This window comes from Pocillopora damicornis, chromosome 8 (genome assembly GCF_964200805.1).
Source record: "Pocillopora damicornis chromosome 8, jaPocDami1.2, whole genome shotgun sequence".
NCBI lineage: Eukaryota > Metazoa > Cnidaria > Anthozoa > Scleractinia > Pocilloporidae > Pocillopora > Pocillopora damicornis.
Window position 1 is genome coordinate 189848 of NC_142677.1, and position 20780 is coordinate 210627.

Sequence of the window (20780 nt, forward strand, 5' to 3'; positions counted from 1 at the left end):
TTTTCGGGGCTTCTGGTGAAACACACAAGTATTTTCGTGATCCAGCCTAACGAAGTCTTCATTTAATGCTAATTAACGCCAAAACAACCATAAAGCTTCTCTTTCTCGTGTAATTCATTTATTTTTTCGTTGTAATGTTCAATACTAACTAAAGAGTGGGTCGACTCCACTACAGTTGAAGATTTTATAAAAAAAAAAAAAACCAAATTGGTTTTCGTGGTTAAAAATCTACTAATAAGGAAAGGTACTTTGGTTTCCAAATTCATTCTCTGAGTCTACTTAACCCTTATAGCCACGACTTGAGGACTCAAAGTGTTTTTTTGCACAAAACTCGAATATTGGCAGCGTAACCGTCACTGCATTACTATGCAAAACGAATGTGGTGAATTTTCCACTTTCGCAGATAAAAAAGAAACAAAGAATGTAGAGCCCTTTTTGCAAGGGTGACAAGGATAATATCACAATTTAACTCTTTCATTCCAATGAGCACGTTATTAAGACCAGTCAGGGTAATTTTACTGCTCTCTCTGCACTAAATTAAATTGAAAACGTCACAAGAATTTTCCCTCCAAGGGAAACAGATAAAAGATTCCCCCACCACTCAACAACGATCATAGGCGGACGAAAGGCTCGACTGCAGCCTCACCCATGCGCATGGAGCGTAGGACAACTGTTACTTCTCATCCAATGATAACTGAACTTTTCTCGGTATCGAAACAATAATTGTACATCATTATCAGACTGAATTCACTAGAAATAAAGATTTGTTTCTGTAAGATACAAGAAAATTGAAGTTCTCATTTGGTTACTTCTGTTATTTTGTTTTCAGTTCTGTTTTGAACAGACTATAATGAAGTGTCTTCTTGAAAACAATTTATTATTAGTGGTGAGATGTTGTCACATTTTCATTTGCCAGTTTTTCCTTCCGTCGCATCACTTGAAGGAGTAATGGACTGAAGTCTCTTTAACCCGCTCTGTATTTCCATGAAACGACCAGGATTGGTCCCAACCTAAAGAAAAATGGCAAAAATAAGAAAAGAAACAAAAAAGAGCTCATTCCAGGAGGTGGATCGGTTTTCCCTTAACTACCGTCCACACAAAACCAAAGTAATCACAACAGCCTTTCAGAATAACGGTAAAGGAACCCACGAAAACTCAAGCGCGGAAAAAAGCGAACAAGGAAATTCTACGCAAGCAAATAAAACACAGACAAACAATCGAAAAGAAAACGAAACTCGCAAACCATACTTAAACCGCATACCTACCTTCAATCGCTTTTTAATCAGAGGAAGGGTAATTTCAAAGACAAATGAAGCATTCATAAGGATGAACTCACGCTGGAAAAAAAAAGTACACACAACAGGTTATGAAAGACAACATGACAAGACGGTTGTAACTCAGAAGCCTTTAGTGGGTGTTGAGCTTATCAGAGCTACAAGCCACTTGCCAGGGATCCTGCTTCTCGGCTTTTTACAATACTAATAATTTAGATAAAACCTAACCGAAAGGAGAAAATCCGAACTAAACAAAACAAGCGTTAAAGGCGGAATAGCAAAGACATCGGTAAAGAACTTATTTTTGATCAGCGTGCAGCGAGGCCTAGGACATCGACTGCCGCCAGCACTAACGCCAAACCCCGCTGGTAAGCGGACGTCCTCGCTGAAGGAAATGAACGCTGAATACAGGCAGATGCTTACCTGGCTTGCATACCGACCAGATTTAAGAATGGCCTCGAACAGAACCACTTGGTTTTCAAACAAATCCCCAATGCAATCTACAAACCATGGCTGAAGCTGAAAGTTGAAAGGGATACTCTTATTTTACTACGCAAAATAAAAGATAAAGATTAAGGAAAAAAATAACTGTTTGTATCACGCATATTATTAGTAGACTTCTTGCCTGTGGTGTATTGACTGTTAATCCGTCTCCTACGAAGCCCAACACTCCTTTAATAAAAGCCACAGTGGCACTGCTCAGGTTCACTTTATTGCCATCTGTGTTCCACAAAACAACAAAGCGAAGGAGGGTCATGGCTATAATCTCAGTAAATTTCAAGTAAAGCTTCTCTCTACCGACTGTTGTTCCAAGACCCTATGGGTGATTAGTTGCTAGATCTGCAGATAGCCGACAGGCTGGAACAGGCTGCCAACAGGCTACCGATAGATTACCGACAAGTCGGGACCAGTTTTAGACCAAATACCGTAGGCTAGCTAAAGGGCAAGAGAACGCGATCAGTCGGTCGGTCCGAGTGATCAGCATGTTCAACTCCAGACCGAGATTTCTGATTGCAGAAGCCGACATGGAATAAAGAGAACCTTGGTTCTGAAGGCAAATTATCACTGAAGCGCAAACGGGAAGAACTAACTATTAATTGCCATAATTGCAACATCGAATTCTAGATAACTTAAACAAAAAATGCCGGGTAAAGGAAACTGCAAAGGAAACAAAAGATCGATAAATGGACACAGCTTCTTACCAACAAGTTGTTGAAAACTCTCAATACCCAGGCTTTCCATTTCTTCACATAATTTTCCAAGCTGATCTGCATGTCCTTCAAACTCCATTGGTTTCCAATTTGTTTCCTTCATGAGGAAAAAAACATATCGTGAATTCATAATAGAGAGAAACTCTCTGTAGATTTGAAATTATTCGATTATTCAGTGTAGAGATGACCACCTGTGAGAAGTTTAAAGTAAAACACAAGAAGCCGCTGAGGTGTCTGTCCTCATTCGCTCCATGGCACGAGTGGGATTCAGAGATTGTATTATTGCCTGCTACACGTTTACTAGAAGTAAACTATGAGTTCGCCGAGCTACGTCATTGTATAAGCAACTTAGTCATGTACAATCCATGTTAATTTTCTCCATTCTTATTCATTCTTGTTCCTTCAAGGTTGTCATCGCAACTTTTGTGTTTTTCCTATCTTTTATTTGGAGTCTCCTTTCGAGTTGAAGGTTGTTATGCACGCCACACACATGACGATGTTATTTCCACGTTTACATTTCATGTCACTTACCATGGCCCTGTGCCTTGAAAACTTCACCATCTGATCTCTTGTGTCAAAGAGTGCTTCAACAATGTCTCTAAGAAGCATCTCTTGCATGGAGAATGTCAAGTCTAGGCCGATCTCCTGCAGCTGTACAATCAACATGTCACAAGCTAAGTTTTACACAGTCAAAATGTATAAACTTTTTGTTTTTGGTTGGAACCAGGATAGAAAGTAAGGACAACCGTATAACAGCCCCACGATGGGTGCCATTTAGGGGTCCGAAGAGATAAATATCAACAAGGATTCTGGGAAAGAGGCGCTACATCGCAGAGAAAACAGCAGCAAAATATACCAAGAGAACGAAAGACAGACATCGTTGACGATGGCTATATATCTTGCGGCTTTCAGCAACAAGGTCAAACGTGAGAACACAGTAAGGTTTACCTTTTCACACTGATGCCTTGCCATGCTAACACAAACACCAGTAGCTGCTAAACCCATCTCCCTTCTGAATACTTGATTAGAAAAGCGTGACACAAAGTGCTTCAGTTCACTTTTGGCCCACACGACAAAGGCTGGTCGGAGAGAGAAAAACAAGAATTAGTAAAAGACTACTGAAGCTATTACTAGAGCTGTAAATATTCATTTCAAGTAAACGAAGTTCAATACTAGAAAGCATTTACAGCTACAGCATGGAGGAAGAAAGTTAGGAAAGAAGATTTTTCTACTGACCTGAACTAAACCCTCTGTTAGCAGAGAAAACTTGTTCAAACTCTTTACCAGTCTCTATGATGCTACTAAAGAACGCGGTGGACAACTTAGAGATGTATAGAGACGTAGCCCCTTCAATCTTGAGTTGCCTTAAAAAATAAAGCAGTCATCCATATTACATAACGGTTCTTGTAGTGAGCTTCTACTCTGCACTTCATTAGATCTGTACTAAGTCTAGCTTTGTATCAAATTAGGTCTGCATGCAGCTGGTATGCTGGGTTCAATCATTTTAGTTGTGCAAAGTAATTAGAACAAATTGTGATAGGTTACCTTATAGCATGTTTGATGGCTTCACTTCTGTTCCTCAAGAAAAGCTGACATGCCTGCCTCGTCAAAAGTAAAGATAAGAGAGGTCAATTAGGGTTGTTCAAGTATCCTTCCCCATTCCCACCCACCCTGACACATGCACACCTTGAAAAAGTCGCCAGTAATACAAATGCGCACTATAAAAGTGAAGAAACAAATTCAAACGGGATTCGGGGTAAGCTTATCTTTTATTGATAACACGTCAATCGTGTAGCATGACCGTGTACGTGACAGTCACTGACGTTTTGACAAACCGAGCAAAGCCATCATAACAGTCGAGATCAGGCTCACAAGTTATCAATTGCTGTCAACCGTCTACTCAGGTTGTAGCAAGGTCACTGTCACCTACAGTCTTGTTCTGCACTACCCTCAACCGAACAATGTAGCGCACGATCGACTGATAACCTAATCACTGCATCATTTTTTAAGTAAAAAAATCCGATCAAAAATCTCCTCTTTTGACAAGTATGCAAGATTATAGAACATTAATATGCCACACCTCAGAAGCTCTCCCCAGTCTAACCAACAGTGACACAGTTCTTCTGGTTGCTCGTGGTCCTACATGAAGTAGAAAGCTCCGACTAGAGTCCAACTCATCAATAAGAGCATCTACCAACTGCTTTACTCGACGATCAAGGCGAACTCTAACCAAATAAAAATGAAATAATGTCGCCCACAAAAACACAATGAAAGTATTGAAAGAGTTAGTAGAAATCTATTTCTTCCTAGCTAGCGCTGTACACCCTTATGGTACAGGTATTTCAGTGGCTAATTTTGAACACCTTTTACATGTCCAGGGGTTCTTTAAACTGAACAACTGATAGGACACTACATTTTATCAACTTGACAATAAATTTGGTAAGACTTACTTGATTTCTTTTGCTGCTTGAGAGCTGCTGTTTTCTTTCAAATATTTATTCGCTGAAAGAATAATTATAAGATATGCTGAGCTTAAATCATTCTACCAGGGCCAGCACAGAGAGCTTTTAGGTGGGAAGGAAGGAGGGAGGATGACCGTGTTAGCTTAATCTAGGTTCACTATTTGCCGAGGAAACACTACTCACTTCTATCTATTAACTCCATGGCCCTCTCAAAATCCCTTTGAGCTATGAACATGTCTAAATCTTCTGGCATATCTCTAAGCCAACCTTTTCCAGCCTGAAAGAAATATACAAAAAAGCTAAATATAATTTTATGTAAAGAATTAATTAAGCCACACCGCTGACTGGATCAAGAACAGGGAAACAACGAGGAGGTGTAGAGAGGAATAAAAACCAAACTCAAGACAACAGAGGAAATCAGGCCTAAATTTTGGTTCACATACATCATTTAAACTCTTACATGTACTAGTGGTTGCTCTCTGATTCAATTTTTTGTTACCTTGACAACATTGGAGTTTCCAGAATTAGGTGAGGAAGACGAAACAGGCCCTGTAACAAAAACACAGACATGTATATAAAAGACATGCCCCCTAAGTTTTAATCTGTTCTATATTTTAAGACACTGTCACTTTCAATTGATATGTATCTTCCCTTGAGAAAGTTAAAGCACTCCAGGTATTTAAAGGGAAAGTTAAGCAGGGACTTCTGTTGCATTAATCTACTCCCTCCTTCCCACCCCAAGCGCTCTCCAGTGCTTGCATATTGAGGCAGATAACTACATAATACTAGATGGGTCCTCATGACCATTGTGGGGAGATCTTGGTGCATCTGCTGAAAATGGTTTATTATAAAGTGGTTAGCCAGTGGTGATGCCTCCCTACCATGTTGACCTTGCCCCAGACCAGGGGCTGGTAACAAGACTTTTCCGTTTTCTAGTTTATCAGATAAATATTTTTAATTTCAATTTTTTCAGAGTCTCATTTTTAAGGTGTTGATTTCAATTAATGATTTTTGCCATTATTTTGTCTGATGCCTTAGTCATTCATTGCACCTTAGTTTCAATTGTTAGACAAATGAGTAATTGTTTTGAGTTTTTCAGTTTCTGATGGGTCCCTATGGTAACCTCTCTGCTAAACTGTGGATTCAAGCAGTATCTTCCATAAAGGTCAAGCAGATTATTTTCTGCATGTGTACTGTTTTGATAAAGATCATTATAGCAACCTTCATCCTCCTCTTCATCAAAAGGATTGGTGGATTTGCTTTCATTAAATGGATTCTTGTCATCATCATAATTATTTGAGAAAGGATTGCTGTTGTCATCCTCTACGAATGGATTTTTTCCACTATCTTCAACAAAAGGATTGGAATTCTCTGAACTGCTGGTAATCTCTGTATTGGATGCAACTTCACTGCCACCTTCATTAACCTCTTGTTCCAGCTTCAGTTTAAAGTTCTTTTTACATTCTTCAATCCTATCCAACCACTCTTTCTAGAAAATAAGTACAAAAAGGTAACAATTAGATGCTATGTCAGACAGGTGCATTAAAAGGAAATACCTCAATTGTAAGCCAAAAACTTGTGCAAGAAACATGCATTACATCAAAAGTATAACTGAATTGTTTTCTTTACATTGTACTCCATTATTAATTTCTTTAAAAGAGACATACAAGTGCAGGGCTGAATGGTTTTTTTCTGGACTGGCTCAGGTCGACTCATCCCACTCTGCTCACATCAATTTTCATTCCCATGTTTTGTTAATGGGATTATGTAAGCAGGGCCTTGTGGGTCAGGAGATAATAATAATATTATTACTGTATACATGGTAGTTCATTTTCTTCTCCTCACCTTGATTGTTTTATTTTCAGCTTGATACACATGAGTTTCTGGGAACAGAAAAACCTTGAAAGCATCCTTCAAACCTGAGATGTGCATCAAAACCAATGACTTATTATAAATTTGTAACATAACCACCAACATGCATTAGATGTAAACCTAAAAATCTGTTTATTGTCCAGCTTATTGTCAGATGCTCTTATTATTAGAGATGAATAGTCTGAGACCTTGCACTGATTATACAATCAAATACTAAACATAATGCTGTTAGTTGTAATTAGTCCCTGTATTATGGCTAACAATCTCAATAGGATATATAAATTGATCCAGAACACAGGCACAGTTCTCACCACAGTACTGTGTGCTATTCAAGACCTAATACCACCAACTTCAGTTAGATTAGAGCTCACTAAAAAAATTATATACAAGTAACCTCATAATGTATTAGCTATTTACCTTCTTTTCTAGCCTGTTTTTGGTTAAAAATGAGTCCCAAAATAAAGAAACTGAAGAGGGTGAGGTCAAGGTGATTGCCCAACAATATACATACCATCAGCACTTGTCATATTCACCACTGCAACATTTTCTAGTTCAAACAGGCTTTGGAACTTAAAACGAACTGGACCACGCCTTAGAAAAGCGAAAATATTGAAGACAATCAATAGTTACTAATAACCCTTGGCAAGTCTGTATCAATACCATGGTATTAAGATTAATTCCAAATATAGACTCAGACTAACTAACAAACAAGTCGAGACAGGTTAAGTTTCATTTGAGATCAGTTTAAGGATAAAAACTGTATATGAATTCTCAGATTTCACAGAAAACTGACCTAGGAAAAGATCAGATCACTTTCATAACTTTTCTTTATGTCTCTTTAGTTCAATTGTAAACTTAACATCATCACCAGTGAACCATGGATCAATACAACTGCTGTTGACAGTACCTGTTTTGAATGATGTTTGCGACCACCATACTGTCATGTAACAGGAAGGCATGAATTTTAGATTTTGGAAGAAATGTTTCTGGATCCACCTCAACCAGGTCTCCCTCAAAAACACAGTTCACATCAGTGATATCTAGGACACTCTGTAAATTTAAATCGTAAAATTAATTGACCATCTATTTCAATCCTAGTTAATTTCATTTTTAACAATATTCATTTCAAACATATAAATATAACTTACAGCCAGACCCTCTACTGATTCTATTGAGCTGCTGCCTTTTTCATCTTTCTTTGAGGGTTTCATTGAAGAATTAGGATCTAAATTAAAGAACAGCAATAGTTTTTACAAAAAAAAAATTTGTGCAATTATTAAAATTGTTGATTGGGTAATATATTATAATAAATTAGAATGGTACTTATAAATAATTATTTACACTGTAAAACAAAATTTCACAGACCACTAAGAGTGTTTTTTTGGCCAGAAATATGTACTCTTTCTGAAGAATATTGACTAAAACAAGACTTTACAAAATGCTAAGGGGAGTGAAGGATGGGATAAGGTAACAGGGGGCAAATACACCCATCAGTTAGTTCCATCTTCTTTCAGATGAGGAAGTAGATACTTAAACAATTAAAACATGCCTGTAGATCAACATGTGGATCAAACATAAAACTTTTTATGTTTGGTTGTTCTCAAACATGCCTTGTACATGAATTAGTGAATATCACCACTTTCCTATTTTAAAAGATATTTTAACCTGTTGTGATTCATAATATTAACTGAATTATTAGATCTAAGCTTAAGAGCTTTAATGACAAAATAGACAGAGAGCTATACAGAGATTTGGCTACTCAACGTAGTTCTTATGTTGTGAGTATTTCCAATTTCTTTGGTATATACATATTACCTTGTGTTCCAAATAAAGACATGTCTTCCTGACTGCTGAGTATCGCTTTTTGCTCCGCCAAAAAATGTCCCAACTGATACATTTCTGCTTCTAGATCTAATAGATTATGTTATGGAATCTGCATCATTGACATTTATTACGATTCGTAACTAATCCAAATCCACATGTACAACATCCTGCAGGACGTTCTGTTCGCATTGGTCTTGAAAAATCCTTCGAAAGAGTGGTATATTAAGGATACCGATAAACAAGCACACGAAGTTAGTTTTCTGTTTGCATCTTTAATCTTACAATCTTGATTGTACTCTTTCGGCATCCCCCATCACTGAGCACACACACCCTCGCCTGATTAAAAGCTAAAGGATACATGATATTTCCTTTGATGTTTCGATGAACTGCATGTAGTTCTTATAAACATTTTTCTTCAAGCTAACCGCAGTTTCTTCGCTTAAAGTCTGAATACGCTTTCGATGATCCTGAAGTTCAGCATCAGTGTCACACTTCGCAGACAGATCCCTGACATCTGAAGCAAAAAAATAAGGATGGAAGGTGCAGTCCACCTAGAGCTCTGTATCATGATAAGATAGTCAATTACAGGTACATCAAAACGAAAAATGATAATTTGGAAGAAACAAAGGGTGGTTATCGCCTAATTAGTTTTCATGCAATACTTACATTTATCAGGATCGAAGGAAGAACTTGAAAATTTAAGCGCGAGTTGAGGAGAAGAAACATCATCCAATTTGACCGCCATGTTTGTTTTCATACCCACCCGGAAGTACTGGCACTAGGAATCGATCACTAAGAGTCATGGGATTTCCACTTCCGTCACCCAGACCTTCTCAGTTTTTGGGATTACAAGATGGCTGACCACATGGAAGAAGACGATGCAGAGAGTGTTTTGCCCGGAATAGGAGATCTGAAATCATTTTCTCAGGTATTTATAGATGTTACTGCTTAATTTTTGTATAATTTAATTCTTCTTAGACGAAAGGGAGCCAGCTTTGCATGAATGCGACAAGAAAATTCTGATTTGTGCAGCCTTCAATTTCGAGATTTTATCATCATCACATGCTTGTCGATAATAATTCTATCACATATCTATTTTGATCCTCAAAAAACGCTGAGGTTATGTTACATTCCTCAGTGCATCTATAAAAGCTTGGAATACGACAAGGAATCCTGGCTAGGTCTAAATAATTGTCTTGATAAACAGTTCTTTGGTCAAGATCGACCGTGATATCTCCCTAACAGGCCCTTCCGCAAGCTTAAGTAAGCAACTTCGGATTAGATGGCTATCTCACAGCCAACCTATTTTTAAGAGCTAGAATTTCAAACTCACTTTGCTGGCTTGATGATTACATGGTGTACACTTGGATCAGAGTAGACCCCTAGGACAATGTTGATGTTTGGGCTAAACTTCAGAATACCCCGCAACTCATTTACATGTGTCGGGAGGCTTTGAAGATCGAGGCATAACACAATAGACGCTATTCTTATTCAATGACATGTAAATGAGTTGCGGGGTATTCTGAAGTTGCTCCGTTTGGGCTAAACTTCAGAATACCCCGCAACTCATTTACATGTGTCGGGAGGCTTTGAAGATCGAGGCATAACACAATAGACACTATTCTTATTCAATGACATGTAAATGAGTTGCGGGGTATTCTGAAGTTGCTCCGATGTTTGTTTATCGAATTCAAGCGCTGGAGTTTGACTTTGTTCAAGGGGGGAGGGCAATTTGCAACCTAGATCAGTTATTAAGCAAATCAGGGTCCGAGTACTTTTGCCACTAGTAAGGAGCAAGTCATGAAATGTTACTTGCTTGTCTTGCTTGTAGATTGTTACATTTTTTGAGGGATTGACCGATTGTAAAAGGATAAAGGATAGACCAATAATAATCTGCTTGCTGTCCTCCTTAGGAATCCTTAGCTGCTATTGTCCAAGCTGTAAGGGAATCTGGCAACTTGCCTGGGGCAGGAGAAGATCATGACTTTTACTACAGTTTTCCAGATTTCAGGGAATTTAGATCAGCTCAAGGAGCAAGGCTGCTTAGCAAGTAAGTGACTTCTACTGTTTAATGCAACTGGTGAATTATAGAATTTGTGTAACATTTACCACCATTAAGTTGCAGTAGCAGAGGTACTTGTAGTTACCTTCTGTTGGAATGGATGCTTTTCATTTGTTCTGTTTAGGTCATTTATATGATTAGTGAGTTTTCTTCTGTTAAGAGTAATTATTTTCTTATTCCCTGTATCTCAATAATGATTGATGATTTTTATTGTGTTAAGCTTATGACATTTGATAGAACCAAAGAGGCATCAATGTCTGACTGTTTTCACAGCATTGGAAATCTGTTGCATCATTGGAAGGTTCATTGTCAGTGGCCCTCAGATACTCATGCTATTGATCCAGATAGCGATGAGCTGATTGACAGTCTTGTAGAAGCCAATGACATTCTTCTGGAAAGAGTGGTGAGTTTCTGAAGATTATTATCACTGCTTCTTGGTTGGAGGCTCATCTTTATTAATAAAAATATTTGTCTCATAAGGACACAAACCTCGATGAGGCTGCAGGCCTGAAATCAGACAAAACAAACCAGACAGTTGCTGGAGCTCCTGGGCAACAAGGAACACCAATTGTGTCAAGTTGGAACAGAGCTAAGGTACAGTGTAAACACACAATAACTTTCAAATGAATGGGAAAAGTATAGATTCACTAAACGTCTATGACATATGTATAATTTAATAACGGTAAACTATAAGTGGCACCATTTTTCCAGAATGTGTTGTAACAAATAGGGGTGTGACATATCTTCAAGAACATCTGGAAAACTTATGGAAAATTTTTATCAATTAACTCTATTCATCGCAAATTTATTTTTAAGCCTGTATCAATTGGCTGGTTACTAAGCTAGAATTACCAATGAATGAACAGAATATTTCCTGTTGTTTATTTAAAACGTTTTTGAAAATCTGACAGAATTGAAAAAAATACTGAGTGAACAAATAAACCAGAGTGAGATCAAACATATGTCTAAGTCAGAGTCTATATATGATTTCCATACTACAGCTTCTAAAATAATAGATTAGAACCAATAAAGCAACCAAAATATGGCAACTTTCTCAAGACTCCAAATGTGTTTTCTTTTGATTTCTTTTCAAAAACTTTTTTCCAAAATATTACAGTAGGTGCCAAACTTGAGGTGTGGCTTATTTGTATGTGCAGCTTATATGCTGGTGTATATGATACTTAAAATCAATACAACCTTATACATGTTTTGAAAATAAGTACATCTCATGTAAAATTAACTGACTGCATTATTATATCAAAGATGTTTTTTTTGTTTGTGTTATCAACTTACAGAAAGACATCCCTGGAAAGAAAGATACCAACTTCCGTTTTCTCATGGCTAAACACATTCAGAGACCACAACTGAAATTTAAAGACAAGATTGACAACAGCAACACTCCTTTCATTCCAATCATCAAGAGAAAACCTAATGCTTTAAGGCCCCTTGAAGTTGGTATGTTGAATGAAATACTAAAATCATTTCATCACATGCAGGAAAATATCAGTGCCTTTTATGTAGAGTCAGTGTAATAAATACAAACCACATATTACAGATTTGGCCCCATTCTTGTCAGAAATGGAAGGAACACTAGTCTTGTATTCAATACAGAATAAATTCAATTGTATATGGTAAACTAGTAAACCAAGAACTAGGAGAGATGAAAATTGATTTAAATATGTCAACTCTGGGGAATGAGACTGATTTGTGTATGGTGCTTTTCAGATGAGACAAGCAGCAGTAGGCATCTACCTGGAGATGCACAAGTACCATCAGCTATTGCTGATTTTGTGCATCAGGAGAGAGTAAAAGGAATAAGCAGCTCTTCGGCAAACAGGTGATCATTATAGAATGTCAGTGCCAAGTTTTCCACCTTTTTTTCTTTGTTGCACTCTGTTTTGGTTCTCTGTGACTTCTTCTTGGACCCATCTGCTATATGCCCTAAATTTGTTTACAAAACTACATTAGCATGCAAATGTTTAATCATTATTGTTGTCTTTTGTGTGGATTTCAGTACAGCCCATCCATACCAATATGAACTGGAAGTGTTTCAACCTCCAGAAAATCAGCTGATGCAGCATAAAGAGGAGGTTAGCTCAAATGTACAGAATGATACATAGTGTTTACAAAATAAACATTAAAGAATTGGAGATTAGACAAGTGATTTTAAGCTTAAGGGTACTTATTTCACTTCCAATTTCCTTTTTTTAGAACTGTGTTACTAGATAGTTTACATTTTTCTAGAATGCTTCTGTTGAAATCACAGTGCACTTACATATAGTGAATTTAACTGTTGTGAAAGACTTGAATTATGAAAACCAAAGACTTGTCCAATATTTCTTTATCCACTGTTAGTGACTAATAATAAGCTGAAGATTGGTTATTTCTGAGCTTGCAAAAGTCATCAACAGCTAGCTAGTGCTTAGCTATATCCCTCCAGATGTACTTTTTGTGGTTTTCAATTTAGGTTTTATTAAAATGATTCACAGTAGATTAAAACACTTGTAGATTATTCTGACCTGTGAAAGCAAAGAGATTGACCTTATTTATGTTTTGTTTTGTTTTTATTCTGTTGCCAGCTGTATGATGAACTTGAGAAAACTCCATTCGCATTGATAGAAACAACAGAACAGCTTCATGAGCTTTGCCAGCATCTTGCAACTGTGACAGAGTTTGCAGTGGATCTAGAGGTACAGTTGCTCATTATGTTTCCTAGAAGTGATTAATAATACATGTATTTAGTCAGTATGTGATCGAATAATGGTTACTGACTTCTGATAAAACAGGTATACTCTTGCTACTGAGCATTTATCTTTTTTTGCCAATGAATGTGATCTTTGAAGAATAAAGCCTGAATTCTTGGCAAAGTAACAAAAAAAATTTTACCATTGCTTACATGTCACCCTGTATAATTTACATTATTTTGGGTAAATTTTTAAAAACAAAATGCATTCAAGAAAATATCAGTTCTTTTTATCAAAATCACACATTTCTGACTTTAAATAGGCAAGTAGCTTGCTGTTTCTTTTTATCTTGATCTGTGGTGGTTCAAATATGTTGGTATTGTGTTCATATCACCTTGTATGTTTTTGCTTTGTAGGCTCATTCCTACAGATCTTTCCAGGGATTTTGTTGCTTGATGCAGATATCCACACGACACCAAGATTTTCTTATTGATACACTGGAGCTGCGCAGTGAGCTTCAAATCCTCAGTGACTATTTTACCAATCCTGGCATACTTAAGGTAAAAATTTAAATGTACCCTCTATAATTGTAGCAAGCCAGTAAGGCAGAAAACCACTTCATCTACATCTTCTGTGTGAATCTAGTGTGCAGGTTTTGTGTTATGCCATAGAATTTGCTATTTGTTTGTTACTTGAGGTTTGACTATTTCTATTTCCTGCAGGTTTTTCATGGAGCTGATATGGATATTGGATGGCTACAGCGAGATTTTGGTATTTATGTTGTCAACATGTTTGACACAGGCCAGGCTGCTAGGGTGCTAAACTATGGGAAGTACTCCTTGGCTTTCCTGCTGAAAAAGTTCTGTGATGTCACAGCAAATAAACAATATCAACTGGCAGATTGGAGGATAAGGTTATTAGTGGTTTTGTTGTGTAACCTTTGTTTTTTACAGCTCAAAATTTAGACAAGTACAAGACAAATGAAAAGTGAAAAAAAAGAGCTGAGTCCAGATCATCATGGTTATGTTATTTAATTTGAATTCGTTTTTCATGATGTTAAAATTTGATGACCAAAATCACAATATAGTAACAATGATCATTCCATGTAGGCATTTAGATTATTTTAATTATCAAGTTTGTTTATTTCACAGACCTCTGCCTTCAGAGATGGTGCATTATGCCAGAGAAGACACACATTATTTGCTTTACATTTGTGATCGTCTGCATAATGAACTCATTAAACATGGAAATGTAAATAACAACTTATTACAATCAGTGTACTCCAGGAGCAGGGACATTTGCTTAAAGGTTTGTTGCAGTGCTGCTCCATATAGCTGACATTTCTTGCTTGTGAACTTTGAATTAGCCCAAGTAGTTGAACATGTAGGTTACCATGCCCTTTCACTCCCAAGATCTCACTAGTAATTCCCCTTACAGTCTGCTATACAATTGTCATAATGTTTGTTTGGTGAATATGGTATTGGATTGACTGATAATCCCTTAATTGATGTTTTTGTTCATTCTCATCTCTTGTCTGCTTGATATGGTATTGATATTGTAAGGATAATTTCTGTCTTGATCACACATGGGTGTTAAAGAGTTAAGGTCCTCTGTGGGAAAAAAGGTAAGAAGCCAAGTGGCCCATCTAGCCAAAACTTATCCAGGTTTCTGTAGCATGAAGTAACTAGGAGTACAGCTACACCCCCCCACCCATGGGATGCTAGTCCAGGGTAGATAACTCTTCCCCCCCCCCTCTACCTTGCAGAATTTATTGGATTTCTCTGAGAATTCACCAATATCCATTTTGGTGACCTTAGTAATTAATTTTTTTTAATATTGTTTTTTATTTGTATAGCGTTATGAGAAGCCCTTATTTACCAGTGAATCTTACAGAAAAGTACTGGAGAAACATAAGCGGACATTTAACCCTGTGCAGGTCTTTGATTCTTCTTAGAAGCATTAATTTAGAAAATTAAACAGTCAATACAAATCTACCTTGCCTGAATTTATTTGTGACTTCAACTTTATTTTTCTTGCTCGTCTAATGATTTCAAAGGAATCTGTGACATAGATTGTTTGTTGATTTACTTTTCAATGATAAGAATGAATTATTATTTTACAGATGCATGCCTTCCGCCTTCTGTTCACGTGGAGAGATAATATGGCACGAGAAGAGGATGAAAGCTATGGGTAAGGCTAAATTTGTGGAAAGGGTACTCATCTGTCCGGTTGAATACTTTATTTAGTCAACAAACTTTGAAAATGAATTATCTCTGGTACAAAGGGCTTGTTTGTAGATTTAACCTTTTTAAATTACACCTTTAACGTTTATGACCAAAATGTGAAGCTCATCAATTTTATATTGCAATAAGATCTCACTTTAAGGGATCAATTATTAGCAAGGAAATCCAATCTTGGTTATGTTAAGGCACTACATCTCTTGTTTTATCGTTTCTTTTCTTTCAGTTTTGTCATCCCAAATCACATGATGTTCCAGATTGCGGAGACCTTACCGAGGTAGTTCTTTACTTTGAAACAAGAATTAACCAGATTTCGATAATTCGCTGTCTATCGTGATTCTTAGAAATCATTGTACCATATTACTTAGGGTTAAGGTCAGTTGTGAAACTGTTTTAACCGGCTTTTTTTGTTTCTTTTTAGGGAGGCCCAAGGCGTCCTTGCCTGTTGTAATCCAGTCCCCACACTTGTTAAGCAATACGTGAATGAGATACATATGTTGATTGTTGAAGCAAAGCAGCTTGCTCTGACCGCCAACAAGGTTTATACATCTCATTTACATGCGTATACAATTACTTGTAGATATACCTTAATCATTATGAAACATATTATGTATTGCACTGAACTAAAGACATATTTACAACTGTTACAGTAGTGCTCGTGGTGTTGGTAACGTAATGTTATCTATGTTTCTTTGAACCGTTTTTCAGAACATCTCTTCTTCTGGCATTTCATCTCAAGTTGACTCAGGAAACACAACAGGGCAAAATGTTTTGGTAATCGCCTTTTGCGTATGACTCTGTTCTTGAATCCCTAAAATTGCAACAGGTTGAACCTGTCCACAGCTGTCAGGTATAAACATTTCTTCTCTTACAGATGAGTCCCAATGTATCTCAACCACCACTGATCGATTCAGATAATAAACCAAACCTACCAACTGATAATGGTGAGACAAATCTTTTTGTTATTACAGAATTTTATTTCTTTAGTGTTATCATTTCATTCAAACCTATTTGATTTCACCCTGTGCTTTTCCACAGGAGAGTCTGCAGCTGTTAGTCACTCAGTGAGTTCATATGGTCGAGTTTTGGTGTCTGGACCCGCCATTATCAGAGCAAATCCTACTGTATCGCTATTTAAGGTATAACTGCTACTTAGTCAGAGAGATTTCCATCGATTGTCAAGATTATAGTTGTGTTACGTTGGGTAAAAAATACTTTTCTGTACACTGTGATGGTCTAGAGGACTTGCATCATTGCAGCCCTTGTGACGTGGTTATTAGGGGTGGATAAAGGGGGTGTTAACGTTAGTGTAACTACTGCTTTCTCGTCCGAAACTTAAGTGAAAGAATGGTGTCATTTTGTTTATGTCTTTCTTTTTCAGATTGTGGAAGTTGGTCAGCCTACTGATGGGCAGAAAAAAGCAGAAAAAATCAAAGCTTCGTTTCAAAATCCTTTTCAAAAAGTTCGTTGTCGCTACTATTATCAAGTTCCTGTGTCGTTCTATAATTTTTGAAATATTTATCAATCTAAGTGATGTTTATTACAGCTGATGAGTTTTTTTGCAGTTCCTTCCGGTGAAAAGCCGCTCGGAGACAACAGAAGGCCATGCTGTTGTTGGTGACCTGCAGAGTGACGAACAAACGCGCAGGGTGGGTACCCTGTGTTAGAAGTAACCCCGTCCAAACAAACTTAGAGCCTTTTAAATGACCTTTTTAATTTGCTTGAGTATGGACCACAGCAAATAATTTGCCCTTAGCACTGTTTAGCACTTAACACCATAAAGTGAAGGCAGTTATTGCAACGATAGAAAAAGGTATATTGCAAAATAATCACGAAATCTTCCTTTGAAATACATTTTTCTCAAGAGGGGTTATTTCTGCTGCCACTTTTATCCGCACTTTTCTCAGTCATTACAGAGCAAGCTTTGTTTACTTCAATTCTCCATCCTACACTTTCTATCTTTCTTCGATGATTTGGCCTGGTATCCTCACATGCCAAACTTTTCTTAATCCTACCTTCCATCAGATAAACCAGCAGTGGAGACAAGCAGCACAACTTCAATCTTCATCCACAATATCAGGTAATATATGAACGGTGCTATTAAAAAGTCGGTTTTTTGAACGGGGATGATGTTATAAACAGGAAACAAAAAGAACATAAAGAACATACCTTGTTTTATTAGCGTTATTAACAGTTCATTTTGTCCAGATTAGCGAAGCATGTGCCTTTGTTTATAATGTTTTGTTTTGTTGTTTTTTTTTTTCTGTTCAGAACCGACTGTTAGCCAGAAGCGTTCTCACACAGAGAACGGAGACACGCCCGAGGACTTGACACCTCTGAGAGACAAAGTAAGTGCATTTATTGATTGACAGATTGAATTTTTTGTTACTAATCACAATACATCTAAATTACTCGATAACGCTTCTAGTTGAGAAGTTATTTCACGGTTTTTCGGTTTTTTCACGTATATGTCTGATTTTTTTGTGTACCGCTAGACAACTGAAAAGTCTGCTAAAAAGAAAAGAAAAAGGGAATCTGGAGACTCCTGCTCATCCATGTCTCATTACAATAAAGACGAAGAAATGTCTCCTTCACATGATTCAGTTTCTCAGCCTGGCAGAGAGTTTGTGCCTTTCAACTACTCAGATGTGGACTATTCAACATTTTTAGGTAAGAACCAATACGGCTAGAATGACTTTTTAAACGAAGTTATGTTAGTTTATTCCTCAGTTCAAATACATAAGTATCATATTAATCACTGCTTCTTGCAAGTAATTTATGCTAGTTTATTCCACAGTTCAAATACATAATTATTACTGTTATCCCCGCCTTTTGCAAGTAATTTATGTTAGTTTATTCTACAGTACAAATACATGATTATCATATCAATCCCAGCGTTCTGCGAGTCACCAATACACATTCATTCAGTGGCAGCCCTCAGTTGGTCTAATGGCTCATTTGGTTAATAAAAGCGTTGCAATGGTATCACAGGACATTCTTGTTAAAGGAGTGGGTTTATGGTGATCAAATATTTAATGATTGTTTTGTTATCAGGAGATACTCAAAAGGATTCGAGGGAAAAGGCAGTCGTTTTCAATCCCTATAACTCTTCGAAAGACTCTAAAGTAAGTAGCGATGATACAAATTGTAATGAGAATGTATTATTTTATATATTTTTTTTTCATTCGCTGAAAGTACTTCTTTACTTCTAGTGAATTCTTAGGTAGCGTTTGCTTGTTAATCGATTATTCATTTGTTCCATATTTCTTCAACAGTCAAATGGTCCTCGATCCAAAGTGCACATGAAATCGGGACACAAAAGTTTAACGTTTTCTTCCAAAAAGTAAGTAATCTATGATTGTTCTGTTGAGTAGAGAAACAGCTTATGCCATAACTTGAAGTAAAATTGAACTTCCCCAATTGAACAGACCTTGTCGTTGTCACGTATTTTTTTAAAGGTCCTCCACGTGAATGGAACTTTGTATAGTAATATTCTTGTATTTCTTTCTTCAGTTTTCTTTTAAAATCTCCTCCAATGTAGCCTTTTGTGAGCTTAATACAGTGTACTTCCCATTAGTTACGAAAGGTGTTTTGACAAAGGGCTGCTGCTGCTTTTTTTTCTCGAAATTAAGTCGGAAGTTCACAAAATGGTCGCAAGTTATTTAGACTGTGCCTTGCGATCCTCTATGGAAACAGGTATGACACAGTGGTAATAGCCATTGGCAGTAACTTGAGGTTGATTCCCGGAATTAGCGTCACATTTAGTTTAATTTGCTGCCAGCCTCACCCCATATCCTCCTTTTATTTTTCATACCCAAAAATTCTAAAATTCAATTGGACCTAGAAACAGAGTGCGAGGAGCCACCTTATGGCATTGCCACCAATGGCCCTCCGCTTTGATTTCTTCCTGATGCAGATTTAAATTGCCCATGGTGGAAGAATTCTGATTTGCAATGTTGTGCTTTGCACTATTACAGGCCTTCAAGTCAGAAGCAGAAGTGGCCTCGAAGATGACAGCAGTTAAGCCCTGACTTCAAGAGGAGAACTTACAATTATGCTTGTTTTGAAATAATTTGTGCCAGCTTTTGGACTGATTTCACGGAAATAGTACATTTGTAAATTTTGGCCGAAACTGATTTCGCTCAATTTCAGGCACTTTTTAAGTGAATTCTTATCGTTTTTCGGGGAGTGAGGAAATTGATTTTATTGAAAGACACCAGATTTTAATACTGAATGGCCGTACATGGTTACCTGTTGATAAACAAGAATTTTACGAGCGATTTAAGATAAGTCAATTTAACCAATTCTATTCCAATGAGAAATCCATTCCAAACGATTGTAGAATCTTTTGTTTCATTAAGCAGTAGTACATTTTACCTGTCAATCGAGTGCTTTTTAGACTGGGGAGAGGGGCTTAATTACACCAAGTTACACGTGCTACACTAAGACACTTGCAAAGCGTTTGTTGTATAAATTATCTGTTTTTATCTCGACGCGATAGTTTGGATAAACTCTACGGTTTTCGAGCCCAATGATTGTCGCCGGTTAGCCAGTCGGAGGATAGAAAAACCATTTCCAGCTTCCTTAGATGAAGCACAAGATAGGAAAGAACTCCATTTTTCCCTATGAGTCCCACTTTTTTTAGAAAACTCGCTGATAATAATACACGTTTTACTTCCAATCTTTGTTACAATTCCCAGAGTAACGCTATTTGAAAACATCGTCATAATCGTGCTGTAACACCAATATCTATGAATTATTAACCATGCGTGCTGTCAAGATTTCTGATTATTGGGCGAGTTCTTTTTAGGCATTTTTATGGACCGATACGAAGTCGAGGTCCTTAAAAACGGACAGATAATGACGAGGCTAATGTCCAGCCATCTTGACCGCACAACTTTGATTAATAAAGGATGTATTATAAAGCAAAGAAGATTCCGCTTTAGTAAGAATCAAGAGTGAATTTTCTTTTCGAGAGCTGAGAAAGAAATCCAACTGTATTTGTAGCACAATAAACCCACGAAGGTTGCTAATGTTTGTTTGTTTGTTTTTTTTTTAACTGTCTTCGGCCGCTTTTTGCGACTCCATCATCGACACTTTTGTCCAAGAATTACGAACTTTGTTAGTCCGGTCCGCGTAATTTTCCTTCTT

The 20780-nt window shown here is 37.1% G+C and overlaps 2 protein-coding genes across 4 annotated transcripts; one reads left to right on the top strand and one right to left on the bottom strand.

The window, feature by feature from the left end:
• Positions 1-101: 101 nt before the first annotated feature.
• LOC113680669 (exocyst complex component 8) lies at positions 102-9475 on the bottom strand. 2 transcript variants are annotated; one of them, XM_027197701.2, is made up of 21 exons: positions 9310-9475; positions 9002-9157; positions 8635-8730; positions 7968-8044; positions 7727-7869; positions 7331-7410; positions 6793-6866; positions 6169-6436; positions 5447-5496; positions 5131-5224; positions 4936-4987; positions 4566-4710; positions 4031-4083; positions 3722-3849; positions 3434-3564; positions 3017-3136; positions 2477-2582; positions 1900-1994; positions 1698-1793; positions 1266-1337; positions 102-1010 (listed from the first exon to the last, which is right to left on the bottom strand). In XM_027197701.2, exons 1-21 carry the CDS (start codon positions 9398-9400, stop codon positions 906-908), a joined length of 2232 nt encoding a protein of 743 aa, XP_027053502.2. In that variant the 5' UTR covers positions 9401-9475; the 3' UTR covers positions 102-905. The 2 variants fall into 2 exon arrangements, 1 of the variants encoding a protein (XP_027053502.2); XR_016179246.1 differs by lacking the exon at positions 1900-1994 and having other exon boundaries at positions 9310-9412.
• LOC113680679 (exosome complex component 10) lies at positions 9469-20660 on the top strand. 2 transcript variants are annotated; one of them, XM_089180667.1, is made up of 26 exons: positions 9469-9571; positions 10557-10693; positions 10926-11108; positions 11186-11299; positions 12001-12160; positions 12431-12542; positions 12720-12795; positions 13285-13395; positions 13806-13949; positions 14112-14302; positions 14541-14697; positions 15245-15325; positions 15512-15579; positions 15856-15906; positions 16051-16168; positions 16338-16403; positions 16504-16573; positions 16668-16768; positions 17011-17091; positions 17195-17278; positions 17655-17709; positions 17901-17977; positions 18125-18299; positions 18684-18754; positions 18905-18972; positions 19607-20660. In XM_089180667.1, exons 3-26 carry the CDS (start codon positions 10929-10931, stop codon positions 19641-19643), a joined length of 2448 nt encoding a protein of 815 aa, XP_089036793.1. In that variant the 5' UTR covers positions 9469-9571; positions 10557-10693; positions 10926-10928; the 3' UTR covers positions 19644-20660. The 2 variants fall into 2 exon arrangements, with proteins under 2 accessions (XP_089036793.1, XP_027053514.2); XM_027197713.2 differs by having other exon boundaries at positions 9475-9571; positions 10979-11108.
• Positions 20661-20780: the final 120 nt, after the last annotated feature.